This window comes from Eschscholzia californica, unplaced genomic scaffold, assembly GCF_041429995.1.
Source record: "Eschscholzia californica isolate CP2 unplaced genomic scaffold, dmEscCali1.0.p SCAF_5, whole genome shotgun sequence".
Taxonomy (NCBI): Eukaryota; Viridiplantae; Streptophyta; class Magnoliopsida; order Ranunculales; family Papaveraceae; genus Eschscholzia; species Eschscholzia californica.
In genome coordinates, this window is record NW_028238472.1 from 46,353,354 (window position 1) to 46,378,232 (window position 24,879).

Consider the following 24,879-nt stretch of genomic DNA (forward strand, 5'->3'; position numbering starts at 1 on the left):
GCACAACCAGAACCCCTAAAAGTCAGAAACAAAACGTCATGAACGATTTATCTTCTACGTCTTCAAGCTTCATCTTCTTCCTCAGCTCCATGCTCCATTAACGATTGATAATGCTTCGTTAAGGTTTGGTAATGCTCATGAGAAACTCTAGAGAATAATTTGCCCTTCATCTTCTTGATTTTCTTATGCTTTCATTTGTACCGTTTCATCTCCAAGGTTATGTTTCACCATCTTCATCTTTTTTCTTGGTTTTCATTTTCAAACTTGTGTTAATTATTTATTACAAAATATATTTTGTAACATCTATTTCACAAATTGTTTATTAACAAAATTGTTAATTACTTTATTACGAACTCATTGTTGAGGTTGGATTGAGTTTCCTATGCACTTTGAACTCTAGTCCGACACAGAAGCAAACCAAGAAGAAAGATTAAGCCAGTTGGTAAAAGCTTTGCTTTAGATCTTGAAACAGTATGTGGAAATTGATTGAACACCTTGAGCCCCGTGTTGCCTAAAGGCACGGGAAGGTGGATCTGGGCAAAGATTTATCCAACCTGAGCCCCTACTTAACCAGAAGCCCAAAGCTAAGAGATCAACCAAAATAGCCTAGTTTACCCAAGCTCCGAAACAACATGAACAGAGTTGCGTGACATGGAATGCTAGAGCACGCCAAGAACCCACTTTCTAGTTTCTACCCACAAACTATGTCGGAAGACCTGGTAGTGTTAAAAGATACGCAATCATCAGATATTATCCTCCTAATGGCCATCAAGAAGACCGGTGCCTTGCCACCGCTTTATCACAGTCGAATATCATGGCCAATCAATCAGACCTGTATGCACATATCAGGTTTGCCTTTCAACAAAATTTAAGGTTTGTTTTCTAATTCAAACTTCAAAATCATTTTTTTTTACTGCAAAAACACCCCATGATTAGAGCGTCGGAGTGGTTTCTGAGTTGTTTGCAGACTATGTTTCTTTGGATCACACAAGAGAAGTTCATAATCTGGCCGTAGATCTTCACCAACAGGAAGATAAACGAGAATACCATTTTTCGACATCATTAGTTACCTTGATTGGGGCAAGAATTGCCTAACTTCTATTGTGAACCAGAACAGTTTCTGATTCTAGCCTATATAGGCTAGAAAAAACTACTATTCTGAAGTTGGATCCATAACAAACCAAAATGACCATCTGAGTTATTTAGGCTTTCAGAGCAGAAACCAACAGGAACCAAGACTAACTGGAACCCAATTATCTCCAGCCAGAGCACATGAACCCAAACGACAACTCCGATCGTTTGAGAGCCATACCGGGTCCCAGTAACATCCTGTAAATTCCTACTCTTGATGTTCCTGTTTTTTGCTCTTAGCTGAAATCATTCTTGATAGTCTGAAATATTCCGGGTTCCACATTCATTAACATTAAGAAAGATAGACGATGAAAATCCATATCATAAATGACAGAAAAAGTTAAGTACTAAATAAAATTATTTTCAATTGACACTAGAAAAATGTGAATTCACTGATTCATAAGTAAAGAACATTCATTCTAGGAAGTCAACTGAACTCTGAACAACCAAGTACATATAAAGGAAAAAAGAAAATCTGTATATGATTATCCACTTGCAATACAAACTACACTAACCTAATCTTCTTGTTTATAGTTCTTTTTCTTTCTTTTTATCAGTATTATTATCTGCATATGATAAAAAAAAGATTACCTCTGACGGTGAAAACAGGGGCCCAAACGAGAATAGGTGGCAAGAGGATTCAGGTTGGTGGTTAGGTTTCTATTTTTGTTTACAGAGACCCGACCCGCCCTTAATTTAGAAACTTCTATTACTGATATAAGGCGGTAACACCCATATTATTATACTATATAAATATAGAAGTTGTTCACTGGGTGGGCAAAGGAAGAGAAAACAAAAAACAACAACACAGAGAAAAGGTTTCTTTCTGCATCATATTATTATCTAATTTAGCAAGTGGAGCAGGAGAATTTCGTTGTTTCGAGAGCGATGGGAAAAAGAAAGTCGAGATCGAAGCCAGTAGTTTCAAAGAAACGAATGGAGAAGCTTGATACAGTATTCAGTTGTCCATTCTGTAATCATGGAAGTAGTGTTGAATGTCTTATTGATATGAAGAATTTGATTGGAGAAGCTGTCTGTTGGATTTGCAAAGAGAGCTATAGCACAACCATCAACGCCTTGACTGAGCCCATTGATGTTTATAGTGAATGGATTGATGAATGTGAAAGGGTCAATGCCTGCTGATTGATTAATGGTGGTGAAAGGGTTCGATCGATCAATTCTTTGGAAGTTTTCTTTATTTTTCGTAGATTTTTTTTTTGGCAAAGCTCTTTTAGTAAGTGCATTGTATAGGTATTAAAATATACTTCTGGAAAATTAAATATAGTAGACAAAAACAATTGTACCACAAATTTAAGAATCAAGATCATTGCAAAAGGCTAGACGTTCTGCTGTACAATAAATGTTCAAATATCTCTTATCGTCGTGTTAGTAAATTTGTCAAAGTTGTACGTTCGAAGTGTTTTCTCTTTATGTGGAGTTATTATATAAAAAAGGTTTGATTCCCCCACATTATTATTTAACATATTATGTTCGGTTGAATACATTAGCATTATTATCTTGAATAGAAGTTTGCGTAGTTGTCGGTTGTGCTGCTTCAATTTATGTCTTTATTAAGAACGAAAAATAATGATCTTATATATATTTCGCTTATGTGCGATATTCATGTGTTTCTTCTCCTAGTAAATAAAAATAAATTGGTGTTCCCAAATCATTATAGTTCGATGTGTTTTCTCTTATCGTCGAGGGATCACGATCATAATTTCAGAACCTTAATGTTGTTTGGGAATAAACGATAGCGAAGGAGGAAGTAAAGGAAGAAGATCGGAGGAAGTAAAGGAAGAAGATCAGAGTATTATATCTGTAAGGAATAGAACTCTTTGAGTTAGGTAAAAGAATTATAAGGTTTGGGGGTATATGTTGTTACAGTGGCATTGATCTGCCTAATTCCCTTTTGGAAGAAACTGTGTTTTTTTTTTTTGCTTTTGCGTATGGTTTTTCTTTTTGGGTTCTTGTGGCTTGTTGGTACCTTCATGGGATTGATTTTGATGAATAATATGAGCTATTTTGAGTTTGCCAATTTTTACCACGTTACGATTTATTTTGAAGTGTCTTATTCAAGTATTATCCGTTGTAGTTGTCGAAGGTACAAGTTATGTGAGTATCAGTCTGAACCTAATTTATGCATCGCACTTAGTCCCACATTAACGTAAGACGTGTAAGATAAAATGATATGCGACGGAGAAGAGTTGTATTGATAGTGAGTTCAATTCTTAGCTACTACATATGAAGCCTTTATATAGGCTCAAGGTACCAACATTAATAGCCCATCCAATGTGGGACTATCTAAGATAACTCATATGACACTCTATTCTCTAACACTTCCCCTCAAACCAATGTACTTATCAAGATATTGATAAGTACAATGGTTTGATACAATAAAACTTTACTCATTATAATAACATCTAAAAACAAAATAACTTAAAGCAACTTTTGTTCTATGTTGCATTCAAACTTCATGTCGAGAATGTACACTTTACCAAGTAGAGTTTCTTCCTTTTTTGTCGAATTTAGACCTGAAATCTTGGTCGAGGTCTTTAATTAGTTCTATGTTGCATTCAAACTTCGATTACTTCTCCAACCTGAGGGGGAGTATTAGGAGACACGGACCCGGCTTCCACTCGGCCAACCGAGTGGACTCGGTCCATGTAATAATTAGGAAGTTATTTCTTGTTCTTTACATTCTCTTTGCACTTGTTCTCTATCTCTCTCTCTCTCTCTCTCTCTCTCTCTCTCTCTCTCTCTCTCTCTCTCTCTCTCTCTCTCTCTCGCTCTCACTCGTCTCCCTCTCTATCTCTCACTTGTTCTCTCTCTCACTTGATCTCACTCTCTATCTCTCGGTCTCACTCGACCTCTCTCTCCATCTCTCGGTCTAACTGTCTTTCTTCTATTATCAAGAGGTTCATCCCTCTTCACACCCGACAAATTTATTACATTATTTATACCTTTAATAACCCAAATTCAGTAACTGTTGATTCCACTTTGTATGCGAATAGGACCTGGGACCTCTAGGATTTTGGAGTTTATGTCAACACTATCAAGTATCAACCACTTAGGCAACCAAATGTTGACAACTATAAACTTGCGAGTTTTTTTTACATAAGATGATTCAAACGTAGAAACTATTTTGAGGGCACTTCAGTAATCACATTATCTCTTATAGTCAATGCCGACAGTTAAAATGAGGATTTCGGTTAAAAATAATCGACCCCAGTTAACTTACAGAGTAATTTTATTTTGAGTCAAAAAATCAGCACGTATGTTCTAAGGGTCTGAGTACATATGAAAACTACTTAAGACCCTAACAGAGAGATTCAAACCTTGCCTAATAGAAGGATGAAAGGCTTGAGTTCAAACTGGAAACCCTAAATATTGGAACGTCAAAGAGAAAACAAGATAATGGGTGACGGAGCAATTAACAGTCAAAGCCCATATTCAGGATGATCATTGGCACATTCCGACCCTTCAAAACACATTAGAACCTCACATAGTTCATAATATCGGCACTATTCCTTTAAATAAAAATTTAACTGACATTAGGCGCTGGATTCTTACTAAGTCAGGGGACTATTCCGTTTCCTCTCTCTATAAAAAGCTTAATGCTAGTCCAAATGTATCTCAAGCTGAGGTTTCTTTCTGGAAGCACCTTTGGCATTTACACACTTTGCCGCGTATTCAGATTTTTCTTTGGAAATGTTGTGTTAATGCTTTACCTCTTAGTACTAAGCTTTGTTATATTATTAAATGTAGTGATATCTGCCTTGTCTGCCATATATTTACTGAAACTGACACGCACTTATTTTTACATTGTTCATTGGCTCGTTGCGTATGGTTTCACTTCGGCATTAGAACTGAATTAATCACTGCATCCACTATGAAGAATTGGATATCTTCTTGGTTTATCTCTAGTAATAATACATCATACCAAATAGACACCACCATGTACTCTTTTATCTTATGGCACATATGGAAACATCGATGCACAGTCCTCTTTGACAACAAACAACAAACTCCAGATCAAATCATCCGTGAAATTACTTACTCCTATAATCATTTTAGGTCTAATGTTACTCAGCAAGTTACTACTTTTAATGGTCACTCAATTCCTTCTCATGATATATGTTGGAAGCCTCATGTTTTTAGTATGATCAAGATAAATGTTGATAGCTTCTTTTATATCGGCGGATAAGCCGGCATCTATTTGTTGCATTGCTCATGATTATAAAGCTACTTTTCTTCTAGCCAAAGCAGATATTATTAGATGTCGAGACAGCGAAGAAGGAGAGTGCCGAGCACTCTTGCTAGCCCTCGAATGGGCGTTGCAGCTCCGTTTTTTGAAGGTCATTATCGAATCAGACTCTTCCAATGTCATTGATGCAGTTTCATTTGGCAAGAGCACGTGTAATTGGATCTCCAGAGCCACTATTGAGGAGATCAAAGAGCTGAAAAGTAAGTTTCAGGAAACTACTTTTGTTAAAGTTGCTAGAAAGGTTAATATTTTGGCTGATGTTATAGCTCGAACAGCCCGAGCCTCTTCATTGTCTTGTGTGTGGGATACTGTTCCATCTTTTTTGTTTAAATACTACAAGAACAATGTCTATGTAAATACTAGTTGATCTATATGATAATCTAGCAACTTTATAAAAAAAAAGGGTTTGGAGGGCAAGTAAGAAATTAGTAAAATTACAGGGGCCAAAACGAGAATAGGTGGCAAGAGGATTGAGGTTGGTAGTTAGGTTTCTATTTTGGTTTACAGACAGTCTTGTACTACTAGGATTTGGAGAGACCCGGCCGACCCGCCCTTAATTTAGAAACTACTATTACTGATATAAGGCGGTAAAACCCATCTTACTATATAAATATAGAAGTTGTTCACTCGGTGGGCAAAGGAAGAGAAAACAAAAAACAACAACACAGAGAAAAGGTTTCTTTCTGCATCATATTATTATCTAAATTAGCAAGTGGAGCAGGAGAATTTCGTTGTTTCGAGAGCGATGGGAAAAAGAAAGTCGAGAGCGAAGCCAGTAGTTTCAAAGAAACGAATGGAGAAGCTTGATACAGTTTTCAGTTGTCCATTCTGTAATCATGGAAGTAGTGTTGAATGTCTAATTGATATGAAGAATTTGATTGGAGAAGCTGTCTGTTGGATTTGCAAAGAGAGCTATAGCACAACCATCAACGCCTTGACTGAGCCCATTGATGTTTATAGTGAATGGATTGATGAATGTGAAAGGGTCAATGCAGTTGATTGATCAATGCTGGTGAAAGGGTTCGATCGACCTTTCCTTTCGAAGTTTTCTTTATTTTTCGTAGATTTTACTGCAAATGTAAGAATCAAGACTATTAAAAAAAGGCTAGAGATTTTACTGTACAATAAAAATTTAAATATTTCTTATCATCTTGTTAATAAGTTTGTGAAGTTTTGCGTTCAAAGTGTTTTTTTTTTTGCATGGTGATATTATATAGAAAGGTTTTGGTTGAACTAATTGTTCGATTTGTATATCATTAAATTTTCCGTTGTTCATCGTGACCTCTTGCTTATGTTCACTTGAAAATTTCGTAATCTGTGTAATATTTATGTAAAACACTATAAATCATGAATGTCTTACTTAATAAACTCATTATAATTATCAAAAGGGAAAGTTCGTTCTTCTAAGTAAAAAAATAACTATTATACATATTTGTTTATAAGTTAAAATACAATATATAGTATAGCAGATTTCAAGTTACCGATGAACTCCTGTAAAAATTGTCTTCCATGGGGATAAGTTCAAAAAACAAACACAAAAAAGGAATAGGGTCTTATCTTTCCACTAAATGAATTTTTAGTCCTTTAACACTTTGGACCCTGTTATTCTTGTAGACATGAAAATATTCCCACCCAATCCCTCAACTACTGTCTAAAGTTTAGTCAGTCAGACTGTCTCAAAGCAACAATACAACAAAATGTGTATTTCAACAGCCAATCCCATCAATTTAAAACCCAAAACACAATTTTTTTCCTCTTATTTCTCTCTCTAGAAACAATTCCAGATGAAGCATCTATCTCTCTTTCTAGATCTCTCTATGTTTATTGTTTCTCACCATTCATTCTCGAAAGTTCATCAATGACACTGTAATGCACAACCAGAACCCCTAAAAGTCAGAAACAAAACGTCATGAACGATTTACCTTCTACGTCTTCAAGCTTCATCTTCTTCCTCAGCTCCATGCTCCATTAACGATTGACAATGCTTCGTTAAGGTTTGGTAATGCTCATGAGAAACTCTAGAGAATAATTTGCCCTTCATCTTCTTGATTTTCTTATGCTTTCATTTGTACCGTTTCATCTCCAAGGTTATGTTTCACCATCTTCATCTTTTTTTCTTGGTTTTCATTTTCAAACTTGTGTTACTTATTTATTACAAAATATATTTTGTAACATCTATTTCACAAATTGTTTATTAACAAAATTGTTAATTACTTTATTACGAACTCATTGTTGAGGTTGGATTGAGTTTCTTATGCACTTTGAACTCTAGTCCGACACAGAAGCAAACCAAGAAGAAAGATTAAGCCAGTTGGTAAAAGCTTTGCTTTAGATCTTGAAACAGTATGTGGAAATTGACTGAACACCTTGAGCCCCGTATTGCCTAAAGGCACGGGAAGGTGGATCTGGGCAAAGATTTATCCAACCTGAGCCCCTACTCAACCTGAAGCCCAAAGCTAAGAGATCAACCAAAATAGCCTAGTTTACCCAAGCTCCGAATCAACATGAACAGAGTTGCGTGACATGGATTGCTAGAGCACGCCAAGAACCCACTTTCTAGTTTCTACCCACAAACTATGTCAGAAGATCTGGTAGTGTTAAAAGATACGCAATCATCAGATATTATCCTCCTAATGGCCATCAACAAGACCAGTGCCTTGCCACCGCTTTATCACAATCGAATATCATGGCCAATCAATCAGACCTATATGCGCATATCAGGTTTGCCCTTAAACAAAATTGAAGGTTTGTTTTCTAATTCAAACTTCAAAAATCATTTTTTTTTTACTGCAAAAACACCCCATGATTAGAGCCTCGGCGTGGTTTCTGAGTTGTTCGCAGACTATGTTTCTTTGGATCACACAAGAGAAGTTCATAGTCTGGCCGTAGATCTTCACCAACAGGAAGATAAACGAGAATACCATTTTTCGACATCATTAATTACCTTGATTGGGGCAAGAATTGCCTAACTTCTATTGTGAACCAGAACAGTTTCTCATTCTAGCCTATATAGGCTAGAAAAAACTACTATTCTGAAGTTGGATCCATAACAAACCAAAATGACCATCTGAGTTATTTAGGCTTTCAGAGCAGAAACCAACAGGAGCCAAGACTAACTGGAACCCAATTATCTCCAGCCTGAGCACATGAACCCAAACGACGACTCCGATCGTTTGAGGGCCATACCGGGTCCCAGTAACATCCTGTAAATTCCTACTCTTGATGTTCCTGTTTTTTGCTCTTAGCTGAAATCATTCTTGATAGTCTGAAATATTCCGGGTTCCACATTCATTAACATTAAGAAAGATAGACGATGAAAATCCATATCATAAATGACAGAAAAAGTTAAGTACTAAATAAAATTATTTTCAATTGACACTAGAAAATGTAAATTCACTGATTCATAAGTAAAGAACATTCATTCTAGGAAGTCAACTGAACTCTGAACAACCAAGTACATATAAAGGAAAAAAGAAAATCTGTATATGATTATCCACTTGCAATACAAACTACACTAACCTAATCTTCTTGTTTATAGTTCTTTTTCTTTCTTTTTATCAGTATTATTATCTGCATATGATAAAAAAATATTACCTCTGACTGTGAAAACAGGACTTTGATTCAGGAATAGGGACACTTCAAACAGCAGATAATTCAGGAAAGAATTGTTTCAAATGGTGTTTGGATTCAAATTCCCCACATTCCTTTGAAGCTGGAAACCTTTGATGTGAAACGCTGATCTCTAGGACAATGCTGATCTCTAGGACAAATTTATCTCACTGCATTGGCGTTGAGAATCAGAGTCTACCTACAAAATCAAGGAGAAGAAAACGATTGTTAACTTGGTCAACGCAAATGAGATAAAAAATTAACTGACAGAAAGTGGCTAGATTTTGTGAAGATGAACTTAATTAAACGTGTGGATCATCCACCAAAAAACAATGTCAGTCTAACGTTCTAAACTTCATCGACAGTCGTATTACCTAATTCAGGTCCAAATTTTGATGGGATTAATAAGGATCTGCACTAACATTATTTTTGGTGGGGATGATGTACATAATGAGGATATCGGACTGATAAAGCATCGGCCGTTCAGTGTATCATCTCCGTCTTGGCCCAGTAAGAGAGGTCCTTGTACATGGAGTGTAAGGAAAAATGAAGATACCCCAACGAAAAATAGATTTGGACATAAAATAGAGAAGATGGTTATCAACTTACCAGAAACTCCATATGCAATGGCATTCACTTCTCATTGTTCCCAGCTTTAGCATCACTGTATGGGGTGAGTGGAGGAAATGTAGATATAGAACGCAACACGAATTTCCGCCCACTTTTTAGACTTGGCGAAACGCTTGCCCTCGGCTCTTGTAAGTAATTATGTGGAGGAGATACACGTTTTTGATTTGGAGAGCTAACTTTAACAGCCTTGATAGGGGTCTTAGTATCCTTCAGTATCTCTGGTGTGTCATCTTCTAAAATCTCGGATAACCTACTACTGTCAGAATCAGGCTCTCTTGATAGCTTATTTTCACCTATGAGAGGCGAAGGAGTAATTGGCGAACCACGCCAACGAAGGGGAGCAACTGATGACAGAGAAACGCTTCCTCGAAGAACGTGGGTTCGCAAAGCCTTTTCCCGACCTCCAACATTTGATAAAGATGAAGAAACTGTGGCCGTAGGTTGAACATTTGGCACTGGAGTGAGATCGGAAATATCCACGAGTTCATTTTGTCTTTGTAAAATAGAATCTCTTCTCACCGATGTCCTGCCTTGTGCTACAACTGAAAACCTCTCATTTGTTTTCATTTGCCTCCCGGATTCAGGTGTTGGGTCATATCTCCTAGTAACACGGGATTTGGTAGTTTCCTTTCCGTGGCTGGATATTAAATTATATCAGCAAGATGAACAGATCTAGACATTCAAATGTATGAAACAACGCTGAAATTTGAAACTTTACGATATATCATGCTTCTGCGAACACCTATTCAAGATAAAATAGTAATACATACTTGGAGGTCTCGAATAATGGAGTCAGAGGTGACAAGTTGAGTGGATGACGATGCCCTGGTTGGAATAAATCATTTCTAATGTCTGCCTGGTCATACATCTCTCCCCATTTCTCCGTATTAACCTTTCTGTTTAACATTTCCCCGCTTTCACCGCATCCTGTGGTGAGCAAACATTAGTTCAAAGATATATTCGCAATAAACAACTTATAATATCATCATTTAAGTAGCATCTAGCTTAATGGCTAAAGTAGTAGCCAACTTAAGGAGACCAAAAAAACAAAAAAAAATTTAAATCAATAAAGTGATATGCAGTTGTTTTCCCTAAATCAAAGCCCACGGCCAGTTCCATTTTCAGTAATTATGTATAAATTCTGTAATAAAATCATCTTCCAACTTTTTCTTTACATACTTGCTGAATCAGAAAGCCACAAAATGTGTTCTCTATGCAGGCCTCATCCAACATTTACATTCTGCTTAACAATTTACAACCTGTGTAGCAAACTAGGACGGTTCAGCCAAGTTATTCGGGAACCGGCCCGGGCTCAGGGTAGCCCAAGCCCCGGATCAGAGCTTGGCGAGTAACTTGGTCGAGCCCAGCCGGGTCCTGTGTCACCCGTGGACTCCGAGAGTCGGTGGGTGACTTGTTTTTTTTTTAGGTTTTTTTTTAAATATTTTTGGGCAGCTGCTGTTTCGTTTTTAAGAAACATGGCGTTTCTTAACTTCGAAATATTATATCCTAATTCTATACAAACAAGACTCGAAGTACGAATGAAAATCTTCTTACGAATTATGATGCAAGATCAAAACAAGTTTTATATTAACTAAAAATACAAGAATCAAAACCATTGACATCCAATAGTTAAAAAAACAAGACATCCAATTTGAGGAAGAAAGGAGACAATAGATTTGGATTCATCCAATAGTTAATATATGTTGTATATGCATGAACACATGATACATATAAATATGCAAAAGTAATTATACTCGGGCAGTCGGCCTGCCTCCTTTATACTCGGCCTGGCTCGGCCCTTAGCGGATCCCCAAGCCCAACTGCTTAGATTACAACCACCAAGATTTTTCATGGGTTGAGTTACACCGGAAAATGGCTGGACTATCTTTACAAATTTACCTATCCTAGCTTGACATACAGAGTTATACATCATGTTATACAGAAAATGAGTGCATGCGAAATTGCCAATAGAGGAAAACAAAAAAAAATTACCTTCTTTAACCCCGAAAGGATTTTTACATGCTTCACATCGACACCCAGCGCAGCATCCAACGCCAGACTTTACAAGATCAACAAAGAAATTGAAAGAGCATGTTTCAGGCAAGAATGGTAACACCAAGAACGACAGAGGGATCAAAATATAACCTGATAGCATTCGCAATACTTTTTCAGACACATGGACTTCTTGCAATTGCATCCCCTTTTGTGCCTAGCTGAAGAAGGTGTTATCTGGGTAACTTCTTCCTGCAGAAGGTTGTTCTTGACTACTAAGTTTTCACTCATCAAGGCAAAGAAAAGTGTTCCAATTAAATTTAGGAAGGGAGTCCTTACCCCGCTCTGTGCTGGAGATACATGGGCACGAGATACAATTTTAGGCGCAAATGCTAGTGGATTTCGGAGTTCAATTTGTTTCCTGGTCCCAAGAACTGTATCTTCGTATTCAGGCTTGTTGAAGCACCCTTGGCATGAACAAGGTTCAGCACAATATATTCCCGCAGCGAAACACTCGCAATAACTGGGACAAGGCCAGAAAGTCATTTAGAAGGCAAATTTTTGTTTCCAAGATGTTATAGTAACTGGGAACGGTATCGAACGGAAAGGGATGGAGGAAAGTAGCTTTAATGGTCCCAAAGGTAAATTATATGGGAGCTATGGAAGTCGTGAAATAGTCATATTTTCAAAGACAAATCCTTCGATGTCCGTACCAATTACCATCATTAGTTCACTACAAACATCAAAGCAACTCTGTTCCATTGAAGTAGAAACGAGGTATGGGCTAAAATACTGAGATTCAATGGTATGTGTAATTGGGAAGCTATAAAAGCAACATTGAGATCTTTTGGTTAAATCATAGGTTAATCTTATAAAACCTAGGTCATCTCGTATATCCTTTTCACTCTTTCTAATACAATTCATTCGAAGTTTCAAAAAAAATATTTGTAGTAATTGAAATGCTTACAGTTTCAAAATATGACTACTACACGACTTCCATGGCTCCCATATAATTACCTACTTTCAATTACAAACATCAAAGCAACTCTGTATCATTGAAGGAGAAACGAGGGATGGGCTAGAAAACTGCGTTTCAATGATTTTATGTGTTATTAGGAAGCTAATAGCAACATTGTGATCTTTTGGCCAAAATCATAGGCTAATCTCATAAAACCTAAGTAATCTTGTATATCCTTTCCCCCCTTTCTAATACAATTCATTCAAATTTTCAAAAAAAAAAAAATTTGTAGTAACTGAAACACTTACAGCTTCAAGCATTTTGACCGCTTACAGGTACAGCGTTTGCAACCATCGCTCTCAATAACGTTTGATATTTCCTTTCTGGACATCTCAATTATCACAATCTTAGTGATCTCATAGAAGAAAAAAAACTGACATTATTAAGACGTCATAAATTTCAGAAAAGGAAAAATCATAAATAAGAATGAGTCAGTACTCGCCTCTTTTTTGTGGAGTATGGTTGGTTAAACTCCTCAAGCCTGTCAGCACCATCTAAAGAATTCTTCCTCTCATCAGACGGAGTCATATGATGTTCAAAAAGTTGCAACTGCAGATTGTCATCCATATGTTTCATATCATGAGAGAATTGAAAAGTAGCAGAAATTGCTCTGACTAGAGAAGAACTTTCTTGTTGATCAACAAGCACGTTATCTGGAAATTTCTCAATCAGTGAGTCTTTGGACAACTCATGTTGAACTTCAGATGAAGGTTTTTCTCTACGTGCACCCGAATAGTCCTTCTCAAAATAAATAGTGCTAGTAGAAGCAGTCGACGACATTGTTGCCTTGTTGACTATACCATTTAAGTGCAATCCAATACCGAATGATCTAGGAGCTTTTCTGGAATGATTTACACTGTTCTTAATCGATCTATCAGCCTCATGGGCTTCTGGCATCTCAACTGGCAGAAGAGGCAACCTAGAACTAATGGGTTGAGAGGCGTTGGCTTGTTGTCTATTGCTAGAAGTAGAGGTTGATTGTAGCTGCAACGAATCCATGGTCTCAACTTCTGCAGGACTTGCAGGTGACCTGGAATTGGGAAGAATATTTGTCGAGTTCCAAAGACCAAGACTATTACAAGTATTATTACCCTGAGCCTGCGAAGCCTCGAATCGAAGACAACGTCTTCGTGTGCCACGATGATGTTGAGTACCCTCCTACATTTATTATACCAGTTAGTCTACTGAAATGAATTGAAGTACATACCATATTGATCCAAAATTTAAAATACATATCAATGTGTCAAGAGTAATGAATGACAAGCAAGCAAATGCACCACGACGGATAAGGTGTCCTGGAAAATGGTGTACATGCCAAGTAATGAATGACAAGCAAGGAATATACTATGTGAAAACTTGAGCACATCTCAAGTATATCATATTGGCTTTACTAGGGCAAATATGTTATGAACACATAGATTGTAACCAAACGCCGTCTATAGGCAGGTGTTATTACAGATTAAGGCACTGCCGACAAGCACATAAAGGAATAGGAATTCATATACCTGTTGCAGTTTAACTATTAAAGCACTCAGTGATTAAACTATGTATCAACTGGGGCCAAACATTAACACAATTTGACCCACATAATCAGCTTGAAAGTGAATCAATTAGCCTCGTCGGTTTTGGAGATACTATCATGGCTATCATGTCTGGTTTCTTAGACATAAGTAGGTTCAAACCACAACCTTCTACATTATTCAGGTAGTGTTATCGAAATAGGGAAATAAGGCGACCCGAGATACTATGAATCTATGACTCAAATTCCTCGAAATCATACACTCCTAAACTATGCAGTCCGACTCGGCCGAGTCAGCCGAGTGACTCGGGACTCGGCAGTAACCCGAGCCGAGTTCCACCGAGTTCCCGAGTCTAGGGTTAGCCCGAGTGACTCGGGCTGACTCGGCCTGACTCGGTCAGACTCGGTCGACTCGGCTGACTCGGCTAACTCGGCTGAGATAATTTTTCTTTCATTATTGCAGTCTGATTTGTATGCCTATGGGTGTTTTTTTTATATAATATTCCTAGTTATTATCTAATTAGGAAGAATATTTAAGAAGATAAGTCTATTAATTATTTATGGAAACTTGTTTAACATGTTTTGGAATACCAAAAGATTGTTTAGAGTACGAGTTTACCGGAGTGATTATTTAGTTCTACTTGTTCCTAACACTACTAGTAATTTGATTTTTAAGTTCGAACTTGATTAGATTAAGTATTATCATGTTACTGTTTTATATACATATATACTACTAAAAATTTCATAAGGGCTTAGAGTGACTCGGCCGAGTGACTCGGCTGACTCGGACCATGACTCGGACTCGGCCCTTGGCCGAGCCGAGTCCGAGTCCGAGTCGTACTACTTAGCTCCTAAATCCCAGAATCTACTATGTGATTCATAGGTTGAAACAGGCCGCGTTCATTTTGTAAATATAATGCGTCTAGAGAAATGAAAGTGAAACAAGAGTTGGGGAAAAAAACCAGTAGACACAAAAATTAACCTTTCGCGTAATCGCGTGCACAAATAAAGCCCAAAATTGACACCAGAGGTATCATGCATCAAAGGGGAATTCATCTGTCTTTATACCCCAGGTCTTTAGTGGTTCTTTAAGACAACAATTGAAAATAATCACCAATTTTTTTGAAACCAAAGCTGTTGCAGTGTCCAAAAACCCAAGATATATTGCATTTTCTATATGATAACAGTTGTTAAACAAACTATTAGTAAACCCCAAGAAACAATAATAGTGTATTCCATGATTTCTTAAAGTAACATTATATTGCTTAAAAATCAATTTGTTTATGCTATTGCATACCTCAAATACAGATCCAGTTGGTTTCGCTACTGAGGTATAAACCAGGTTCTCATTAGCCACAATATTTTGCGAAGACTCGGACGGCAATTGAGGTGTATCTAAACCGCCCTGATGTCCACCTTCAGTATTCTGCAGCATATCTTGTGCCTCGTGATTGCAAAGACTTTCAGGACAAGCAGGCCTTTGCTCGTTAGTATCTGGACAAGCCTGCTCTACGGTGTAAGGTTCAGTAGAGATATCTCCCTCAGCAGGAACAGATTCAAGAGCTCTATTAGATTCGACAAAATCATTGACTTTTCTGGACCCATCCTTCAGCCCGAATTCTGTATCAACAGACTCAATATCAAAAAGTGGCTCTCTCAGTGTCTCCTTTTCAGCTTTATCTAACAAGGTGACTGATTCAGCCACTTCAACATCCGTGATTTTGGTTGCATAATCATCATTAAGTGTCGTGTTCTCATCTGCACCAACCGAACTACTTGGATTTGCTTGAGATGGAACATGGCCTTGTCTGACACGAGAATCCACTGAGTCAGTGAAATTAGCACTATCTCCCACCTCCACGGTGTTAGTCAGGTATTCGCTGATAGAATCTGAAGGACTATGAGGCTGCACTTGCTCAGAGGCATTACTGTGCTTTTCCTTGTTGGAGCAAGGAACCAATCTAAACATTGATTGAGAAGTGGGTTGTTCACAGACAGGGGGACCAACTTTGAGTAATTTCTCTCGGCTACCATGCTCAAGTGACTGCGCTACACTGGATGAGGGAGGACACTTTGACCTGTAAAAGAATTTAGCTGTTTCATCAACCAACATACAAAATGAAAGATAAACACCATAAAATTAAAATTCATACCTCTTGACGAAGCATCTTCCTCGCTGATTAATGTGGGGTGATGTAAAAACAGGAGAAGGTAAATTCAGTTCCTGAAACCCTTGTACTCCATGAGAAGCCTTGATTGGATTTATAGGAGATAGATTGCTAAGGTAATTGAAGAACGGGGAGTCCTACAAAAAATAATGAAGAAAGTACTAATCAAGAAAACAAAATGTTATATTACTTCAGGAAAATGAAACAATGAACCCGAAAGTTTATAAGCCGTCTAAGACAAATGCCCCTATAAACTCTTGACCATGTCATTTACGCAAACGGGAATGAAATGAACTTGAATGAACAAAAATCAAAATTGTATTCATTTTACTGGATATTTAACGTTAATTGTAATCTTCCGTGAGTCTACCAAACGTCTCAAAGTAGTCCTAAAGGAAAAACATTTACATCATACCGTATACTGATTTCTTAACATCAAACAAGACGTCGAACCACTCCCGACTTCATGACCAAAAGCAAAGAAAGTAATTGAACCAATACAATACGATAAACAGTTTCTGTTCAAAACCATAAACCCAGATTCTACAACTTATCAATCTACTACTTTCCCTCAAAATTCACACACCAGTCAAATTGATTACAAATCCCCAAAAACCATACAAGATCATAAGATGCTAATACAACCAACATAAATTTGACTACACAAATTCCAATCAAACCTAAAATAACATAAATCTAGGGCATTCAAGACGGATCAAACCCAAAATGATAACAGTTTTAGACATAATTAACAGATTTAAACAAGATCAGATGACAGTATCAAACAAGTAAAAACATAATCGAAAAATAAATCAAGTTCAGAAACAAATGAAAATAAATTAAGATGACATATTTACTTGAACTGGGGAAGAAGATGATTTAGTGGAGGCAATCGGAGTTCGTTCAGGAGAATCCATGATTCAAAACCCTAACCCTAGTCCTGATATTCTGCATGTTTAAAGCGCCAGAAACTGACAGTAAAAGGTAACAAAATGACTATTTTTCCTCCTCTTCATTTTTTGCTTTTTTTCTATTTTTCCTCCTTTAGATGGGAAGCGGGAATAATTTGGGAGTAAATGTTAACTTAAACTGGCCTAATTACTCTTTGGCCCTTACTTAATGACCATTAGACCTTTGGGCCCCTAGTTTACGCCAATTCCTCCTCGATCTTTATTTTACAATTGAGTATCTTTTTTCATTCTTCTGAAATGAGATTTTCTTTTTCAACTTTCTCTCGTCAATATCTCTACCTTCCGATTGTATGACGTCTCTATTAATGTGGTTTGGTTTTGTTTGCGTTTTTTATTTTTTGTTCGAAATTTCTCGAGTGGAATGTTTCAACTGTTCATTAAGGATTTTAAAGAGGGAGACTTCCTCTCTGTATTACGCATCTGCGAGGAAAATGAGATTTCACTAGAGTAACCCATAACAGAGTTAGACGAATCAAACTGAAAGCTAAACAAATTATTGACTAATAGAACTACTCTAGTCAATATTACTCTGGAGATTGGACATGTTACTTGACTTTAAGCGAAAATTAGTTGACATGTTGACCATAATTCGCGCTAGTAATTACGTTAACAACATTTGTGATGTTTGACTCGTTTGAATGGTTATTTTGGATGAACTTTTACTCCCTTTGTATAAGCCACATCAAGTTAAAGGAGAAAAATATCAACACCTCCAAAATCTTTACCCACCAATCAAAATAAAAGCGTTGGTATCAAAACTACAATTTTACATGTTTTGCCACTAACATTGATATAAAAATGGTTTAAGTGTGATGAGATCAAAACACTTATTAGATTTTTTAAAATAAAATGAAATTATACAAGTGAAGTCTATTTATTGAAGAAGAAGAAGAAGAAGAAGAAAAAGAAGTTTTCATTTCATATTCGATATAAACCTGCTTTAACATATCATATTCACTGGCTTGTTTACAATTCATGTATGAAAAAACTATCACGGCAAATGCTTCCATTTAAACCTAGCTGCTTGAGGACTTCAACAAACGGGTAGAGTCTAAGTTGAAGAAACCAGTAAGCCATCGCCTTATGAACATGAGTGAGAAATGAGCTGAGTCACATATACACTTCTAATTATCGAACTCTAAAAAAATCCCCATAGATTAAAATAAGAAAGTCCCGGGCGGAGTGTTTTGCTTTTTGAGCGATTTTTGTAATCGGAGCAACCAGTTAGGGATAAATTTTTAGGTTTTGTGCGTCTCTCTAGTTCTTAACCTTGAAATTAGCATATTAACGGTTGTTCCATCAAAATACTACGGGACTTTGCCTTCTAGATAAGGTACAACGTAGTGATGTACTTCTTTCGGTTACGAGATTCATTTGGTAATGTTGTAAGTAACATAGATGCCCGGTACAGGTACGGGCGTATCGGTATCATACACTGACATGAGGCTAAAAGCAAAAAGTCTGGCATAATCATAAATATATTTTTTGTTTTGTATCTATACTTGGTTGCTCAGTTATATTTGCTTATATTTTTGAATCTTATGCTTATACTAGAACCTTATGATAATTGTCACAGGAAGATACAATATCTATAAACCACAACTGGTTCAATGCCTATAACCTTTCTTGGGTGGTAAGTACATCATGTAGAATTTTTTGGTCTCCAGTTTTAAATCATAAAATTTGTATATTGAAGTTTCATTATGAGTTTATGACTAACTGTATGTTTATTTATAATTCAGTGGAAATTACTTCTCAAAGACTATAACGAAGCAAAAGAGTATATAGAAGACATCAAAGACATATGTGATGATTTTGAAGGCCTCTGTCAGCGCAACCTTGCAGCCAACACGGGTAAGAATTACAAAGCTCACTAGAAAATGATAAACGATAAACGTCAGGATTTAACCTTGATAATGTGGAAATGTACTCAATTGCGTGCATGAGTTGACTGTGATACTTTGTGGAAAATCCATTTATTGTAACTATAGGTGAGTATCAGGCCAGCCTGGCTGCACGGGTACTTTTCCCGTCAGTCGGGCTGTCTGGCTAGTTGGGCACATCAACTCTTTGGCTATTTGGGTAGCTGGGTGGACTTGGTCGCCCATGATGCGTATCAGGAATCTGGGTCTTTCTTAGCTCTAAACTCGGCACAAAAATGGGTTCAAGAGTTAAGAAGTGTCTAGGGCTGCCGATCAAAATTTCATCACCAGTCTCTGCCCATAAGAATCATTTGTAGTTAATCGTATTTTTCTTGGAAATGGTACTTCAAACCATGGTATCTCCAGTAGAGAAACACACATGTTAGTACGCAACCAAAGTGACTTCAAAAGTTTATTGTGTTTATCCTGATTTTGTGTTATTGCAGGCATGAACTTCACTGACTTCTTCATCTTCATCACTCGCTTCACCATTGCCAACTTGACCCAACTTCACTCTCTCACTAAAGACCATTATAAGCACATCTACGATACATCGCCCATAGTTCACCATCTCATTTCTAACCTTACATCTATAAAGAAAGTTGCTTCGAACATGAAACCCATGGAGATATTCGTCAGTGGAAATTTCAATTCCTTCTAAAATATCGAAGAAGTAATGAAGGAGTCTGAGTTCATGAGGATGTACAGTTCAATATATCCAGTGTTGAGAGATTTGCCATCGAAATACAGCTCCGACGCAGAGGAAGAAGCCATCGGAGTCGATCTTAAAGCTCCATATTTTGGTATAGACTCTTCCTGTGAGATCTCTAGTCCTGATGATTTGATCAAACTTATAGATAATGTTGTTACAAATCTAGATAAGAAATTAGGTGAACCTAGTAGCTTTGTTTTTTCTCGTGACAAAGCTACTAGGTTCACCAGATAACTCCAGTCTTGGGTTCCTCTGAAGTGATTTTGCTTTTTCTGTTTGATTTATTGTATTAGTGTAAGTTATCTCGTTTGTGTTGTTTTTTTTTATGTTCAAACAGGGAAAACAGTGCTTGATTTCACAGATTTGATTTTTTTTTTTATTTTTTTAATAAGTTATTTGTAACGGCTTAACCCTCCCAAGCCGTTATAAAAAATCCATTTGTAACGGATTTCCTTCCTTAAGCCGTTACAAATAGGCGTCAGTATTTGGAATTTCGCTGACTTGTTGTAACGGCCTATCTTCTTAAAGCCGTTATAAAAGGACTTTTTATAACGGCCTACAGCCGTTACAAATTTATTAGCAACGGGTTTTTTTATAACGGCTTAAATGTGACGTATTTTTGTAGTGATTTCTTATTTGTAACGGTTTTTCCCGTATTTGTAACGGTTTCGGCCGTTACAAATGTGACGTATTTTTGTAGTGATTTCTTATGAAATTTCTTACAGGAACTGAATTGGAGATAGCTAACGAAAGTTCTCCATGGGTAATCCAAGAGGAACTCCTAATACTCCAGCCGTGTAAACCAGAAATTTCATCGGGAGATCATTCCTTTGACTCCGCATTGTTTTGGATTCAATTACATGGAATCCCCACTTAGTCACCTGACCAGTACAACGGGTTAATCGTCTTGCACGCTATGAAATTGAGTTTTTTTTGTCGAGCCCGAGTAGACTTTTGTATCACCACCACAGAGAAGTGTGGATGAATGGGTACCGACAACCCAAATGCCGACTGAGCCATGAATGTCCTTACTTGGAATTGTCGGGAACTTAGAAACAACCCGACAAGAGAAACATTGAAGCAGTTCCTGCGTTCAACTAAATCTACTATTGTTTTTCTCTCAGAGACGAGAATTTCTAATTATATTCCTCTTAATTGTTTTAATACTTTTAATTTTTCTAATTAGAGTTATTTCTTTTTTGTCCCCTACTTTGTGACCAGCTTCTTTTTTGGCCCCTTACGTTTCATTAATTCAAATTTGACCCCTTATATTAATGTAAATGTCATAACTACTCTTCCTATAAATATTTTTTCAAAATAAAATTATTAGAAAATATCTTTCTCCACCTCACCTCTCTATCCACCACACATCTCTCGGTGACCTTCAAAAAAAATCTCTCCCCTCTCTCTCTAAACACTCTGGCGAAGGGGTTTCCCTTCGCCGGAGGTCTGAACCAGACCTTCGCCGGAGTGTTTAGAGAGAGAGGGGAGAAATTTTATTTTTTTAAGGTTGGCGGAAAAATTTTCTGCCCGACGATTTTAGTCGGAGAAGAGAGAGGTGAGGTGGAGAGAAATATGTGGTGGAGAGAGATGTGTGGTGAAGAGGGAAGTGAGGTAGAGAGAGATGTGTGGTAGAGAGGGAAGTGGGGTGGAGAGATATTTTCCAATAATTTTATTTTAAAAAAGTATTTATAGGAAGGGTAGTTATGACATTTACATTAAAATAGGGGGCCAAATTTGAATTTATGAAAAGTAGGGGCCAAAAAGAAAGCTGGTCATAAAGAAGGGGCCCAAAAGGAAATAACTCTTATAATTATTGTTTTGTTCGTTCCTTTGGTAGATGTGGTGGTTTAATCATTCACTGGTCTGATGATATTCATCTTGATATCCGCTACTCGTTTGCTAATCTTACTCGTGCCTCTGTTACCAATATTAGTGACCAAAATAGTTGAGACATTTTTTGTATCTATGGACCTCCTCAGGTCCATAATAGACAACTTTTCTGGAATAATTTACTTCGTAGGATTGAGGGGATTTCTAATCCCTATTGTTGTACAGGTGACTTACATGCTTTATCTAGTAGACCGGATAAGTGGGGAGGTAATGCTAATATACTTTTCATGACTCATTTTCAGCAATTTCTTCAAGACGCCCAGTTATTGGATCTGAGTTTTAATGGACCTGCCTATTCATGGACAAATAGCAAAGCTTTACCCTACTTGACAAAAGAGCGTTTGGATAGAGTTCTATGTAATTCTTCATGGCTCTGAAGTTTCCAGAGGCATGTGTTTTTCATTTACCTAGATACAACAATGATCATGCACTAATTCTATTAAAACTTTTAGTTTAGGGTAATTCGGTCAACACAATATCCAAATTTGAGGTGTTTTGGACAATTTATGAAGACTATAATTCAGTTTTCCAGCAAAAATGGGCTATCAGTGAGGGTTCTTTTACGGAAAAAACAACTCAAGTAAAAGACTCTTTTAAAGGTTGGAATAAACGTGCTTTTGGAGTCACTAGAAACCGACTGACTATTCTGAAAAAAGGTTGTTGGACATTCAGAAAAATAACCCAACAATCGAAATTTTAAAAATCGAAAGTCAAATTCAATAAGAAATCATGTACATCTAGAAAACTTTCACTGCAGTCAAGCAGAACAGAGAGCTAAAATCAAGTGGGTTCAATATGGTGATAGGAACACAAAAGCAATTCATATGGCTATGTCTACTCGACGACAGAAAAATACCATTCACCAAGTTACCTTCTCTAACGGCCAGACTACACAGAGTTTGGAAGATATGTCAGATGAGTTTATAAATTATTTTTAGAACCTTTTTTCAGCTGACCAAGCGAGTCAGCCACCAACTGAAATCATCATATGCATATAAGTTGTTTTCGAATGAACAACTGGGTTACATCTCTAGAATTTCATCGTTGGAAGAAATTAAAGAAGTCGTCATGAAAACGAGATCGATTAAAAGCCCGGGATTAGATGGATTGTCGTGCTACTTCTATCAACACAATTGGGATTCGGTAGGAGCGGAGCTTACTCATTATATCCAATCAGTCTTTACCAGTTACCACGGGTTATATCGATCCTTCTATTAATCAGACAACTGTTGTTTTAATCCCAAACCATAGGAACCCGAGTCTGGCCTCGGAATTAAGACCGATATCCCTATGCAATTTGGTCTATAAGTTCATCACCAAACTAATTGCAAATCGAATTAGACCTTATTTAGAGGAAAGTGTTTCTTGGTCTCAAAACGCTTTTGTTCCACGTAGACAAATTATCGATAATATTATTATTACTAAGGAGCTCTTCACTCTATGAATAAATCCACCTCTAGACAAAGGACTTTTTCTTTGAAAATGGATATGGCCAAATCTTATGACAGAGTGAATTGGAATTTTCTCCAATTAGTTCTTCAGGCTACTGGTCTGGATGGACCAATCTTAAATCTTATTATGTCTTGTATATCTACTGCTAGCTTTAATATTCAAATTAATGGGCAACGTGTAGGAGATTTTACGGCCTCTAGAGGCCTCAGACAAGGGTGCCCTATTTCCCCTTACCTTTTTATTCTAACCTCTCAGTCTCTCTCTCTCTTATTTGATTATTATGAATCTCAAAATATGTTTACAGGGTACAAGATGTCATTGTACATACTTGCTGTTTGCGGACGACTTGATTATATTTGGGAAAGCAAATTTACATAACCTAGATGTCATTGTACATTTAATGAATAACTATTCTTCTTTCTTTGGTCAACAAGTTAACTTTTCCAAATCCTCCTTATGCTTCAGTGGAGGGGTTAATCAGGAGATTCAACACCATTTCATTCATCGTCTTACAACTCCTCTCATGCAGGATCAGGAAAAGTACCTGGGCGCTCTAATCCTAAAAAAGCTATCAGGATTCAAAGTTATAATTGACTAATAGAAAATTCAATAAATCACTTTCAGGTTGAAAAAATAAGTTTATATCACAAGCTGGTAGGACTGTGTTAATAAAATCAGTGTTAACTGCCTTTTGTACTTATCCTTGTAGTTATCAGATTGTTCCCAAGAAGGGAATTACAAATTTGGAACAAGCCGAAGGGAACTTCTGGTGGGTCATTCTAATAAAAAATAGAAGTTACATTTTATCAAGTGAGATATTTTAAATAGTCTTAAACATAAGGGGGATTAGGTATTAGGTCTGTTGAGAAAGTGAATTTATCTTTAATCTCCAAAATGACTTGGCGTTTTTTGACAAATCAGAATGCAATCTGGGCAAGACTCCTTGCGACTAAGTATCTAAAAGATGAAGCATTTTGGAATGCTCATTGTCCTTCAGGAGCGTCACATTTTTGGCAAGCAATTTCAAAAACAAAAGGGACAACGCGTAAGAATATTATTTGGTTCATTGGGATGACACAAATATTAATATCAGATCCATGGATTCCAAATGTCCAAGATAATATGCCTAATTTGAAGGTTCATCTTTCTAATAACATGCAAAGGGTTTAATATCTTATTCTACATGATCAAAATAGATGGAATATGGATATTATCAACATATATTTCGATGAGGTAACTGTAAGAGCTATATCAAATATTTAATTATCAACTACTGCGCATCAGGATAGACTGATTTGGTGTCCATCAGAGAATGGTAAGTTTTACACAAAATCTTATTACACTGAAATAAAAGTTTTACTTGAACTTACATAATCGGCTTATCATTTTCCGCAAAAATTATGCTGGAAAAAGAAATCAATGGATCCTAAGATTCAAATCTTCATCTGGAAGATGGTACATGATGGTTTACCCACATTAAATAACATAGGAAAAAGGATCCCCTATATAAATCAATACTGAAAACTTCGTGGGTTAGAGGTGTTGAAAACTACTCACCATCTTTTTGGAGATTGCCCCAAGTACAGAGATCTGGC

At 36.8% G+C, this 24,879-nt stretch overlaps 1 protein-coding gene across 8 annotated transcripts; it reads right to left on the bottom strand.

Annotated features, from left to right (window-relative positions):
* Positions 1 to 1,471: 1,471 nt before the first annotated feature.
* Positions 1,472 to 17,408, bottom strand: LOC147539783 (uncharacterized). Of its 8 annotated transcripts, none has more exons than XR_015224887.1 (13): positions 17,192 to 17,408; positions 16,320 to 16,471; positions 15,464 to 16,244; positions 13,090 to 13,805; positions 12,896 to 12,970; positions 11,969 to 12,152; positions 11,783 to 11,881; positions 11,630 to 11,696; positions 10,408 to 10,564; positions 9,617 to 10,274; positions 9,382 to 9,529; positions 8,993 to 9,206; positions 1,472 to 1,722 (listed from the first exon to the last, which is right to left on the bottom strand). XR_015224887.1 is itself a non-coding variant. In XM_086638945.1 (11 exons), the coding sequence occupies exons 1-10, from the start codon at positions 17,249 to 17,251 to the stop codon at positions 9,641 to 9,643; spliced, it is 2,925 nt and encodes a 974-aa protein (XP_086495071.1). In that variant the 5' UTR covers positions 17,252 to 17,408; the 3' UTR covers positions 8,744 to 9,202; positions 9,617 to 9,640. The 8 variants fall into 8 exon arrangements, 2 of the variants coding, with proteins under 2 accessions (XP_086495071.1, XP_086495070.1); XR_015224888.1 differs by lacking the exon at positions 1,472 to 1,722 and adding an exon at positions 8,246 to 8,663; XR_015224886.1 differs by lacking the exon at positions 9,382 to 9,529 and having other exon boundaries at positions 8,993 to 9,202.
* Between the last annotated feature and the right edge of the window lie 7,471 nt (positions 17,409 to 24,879).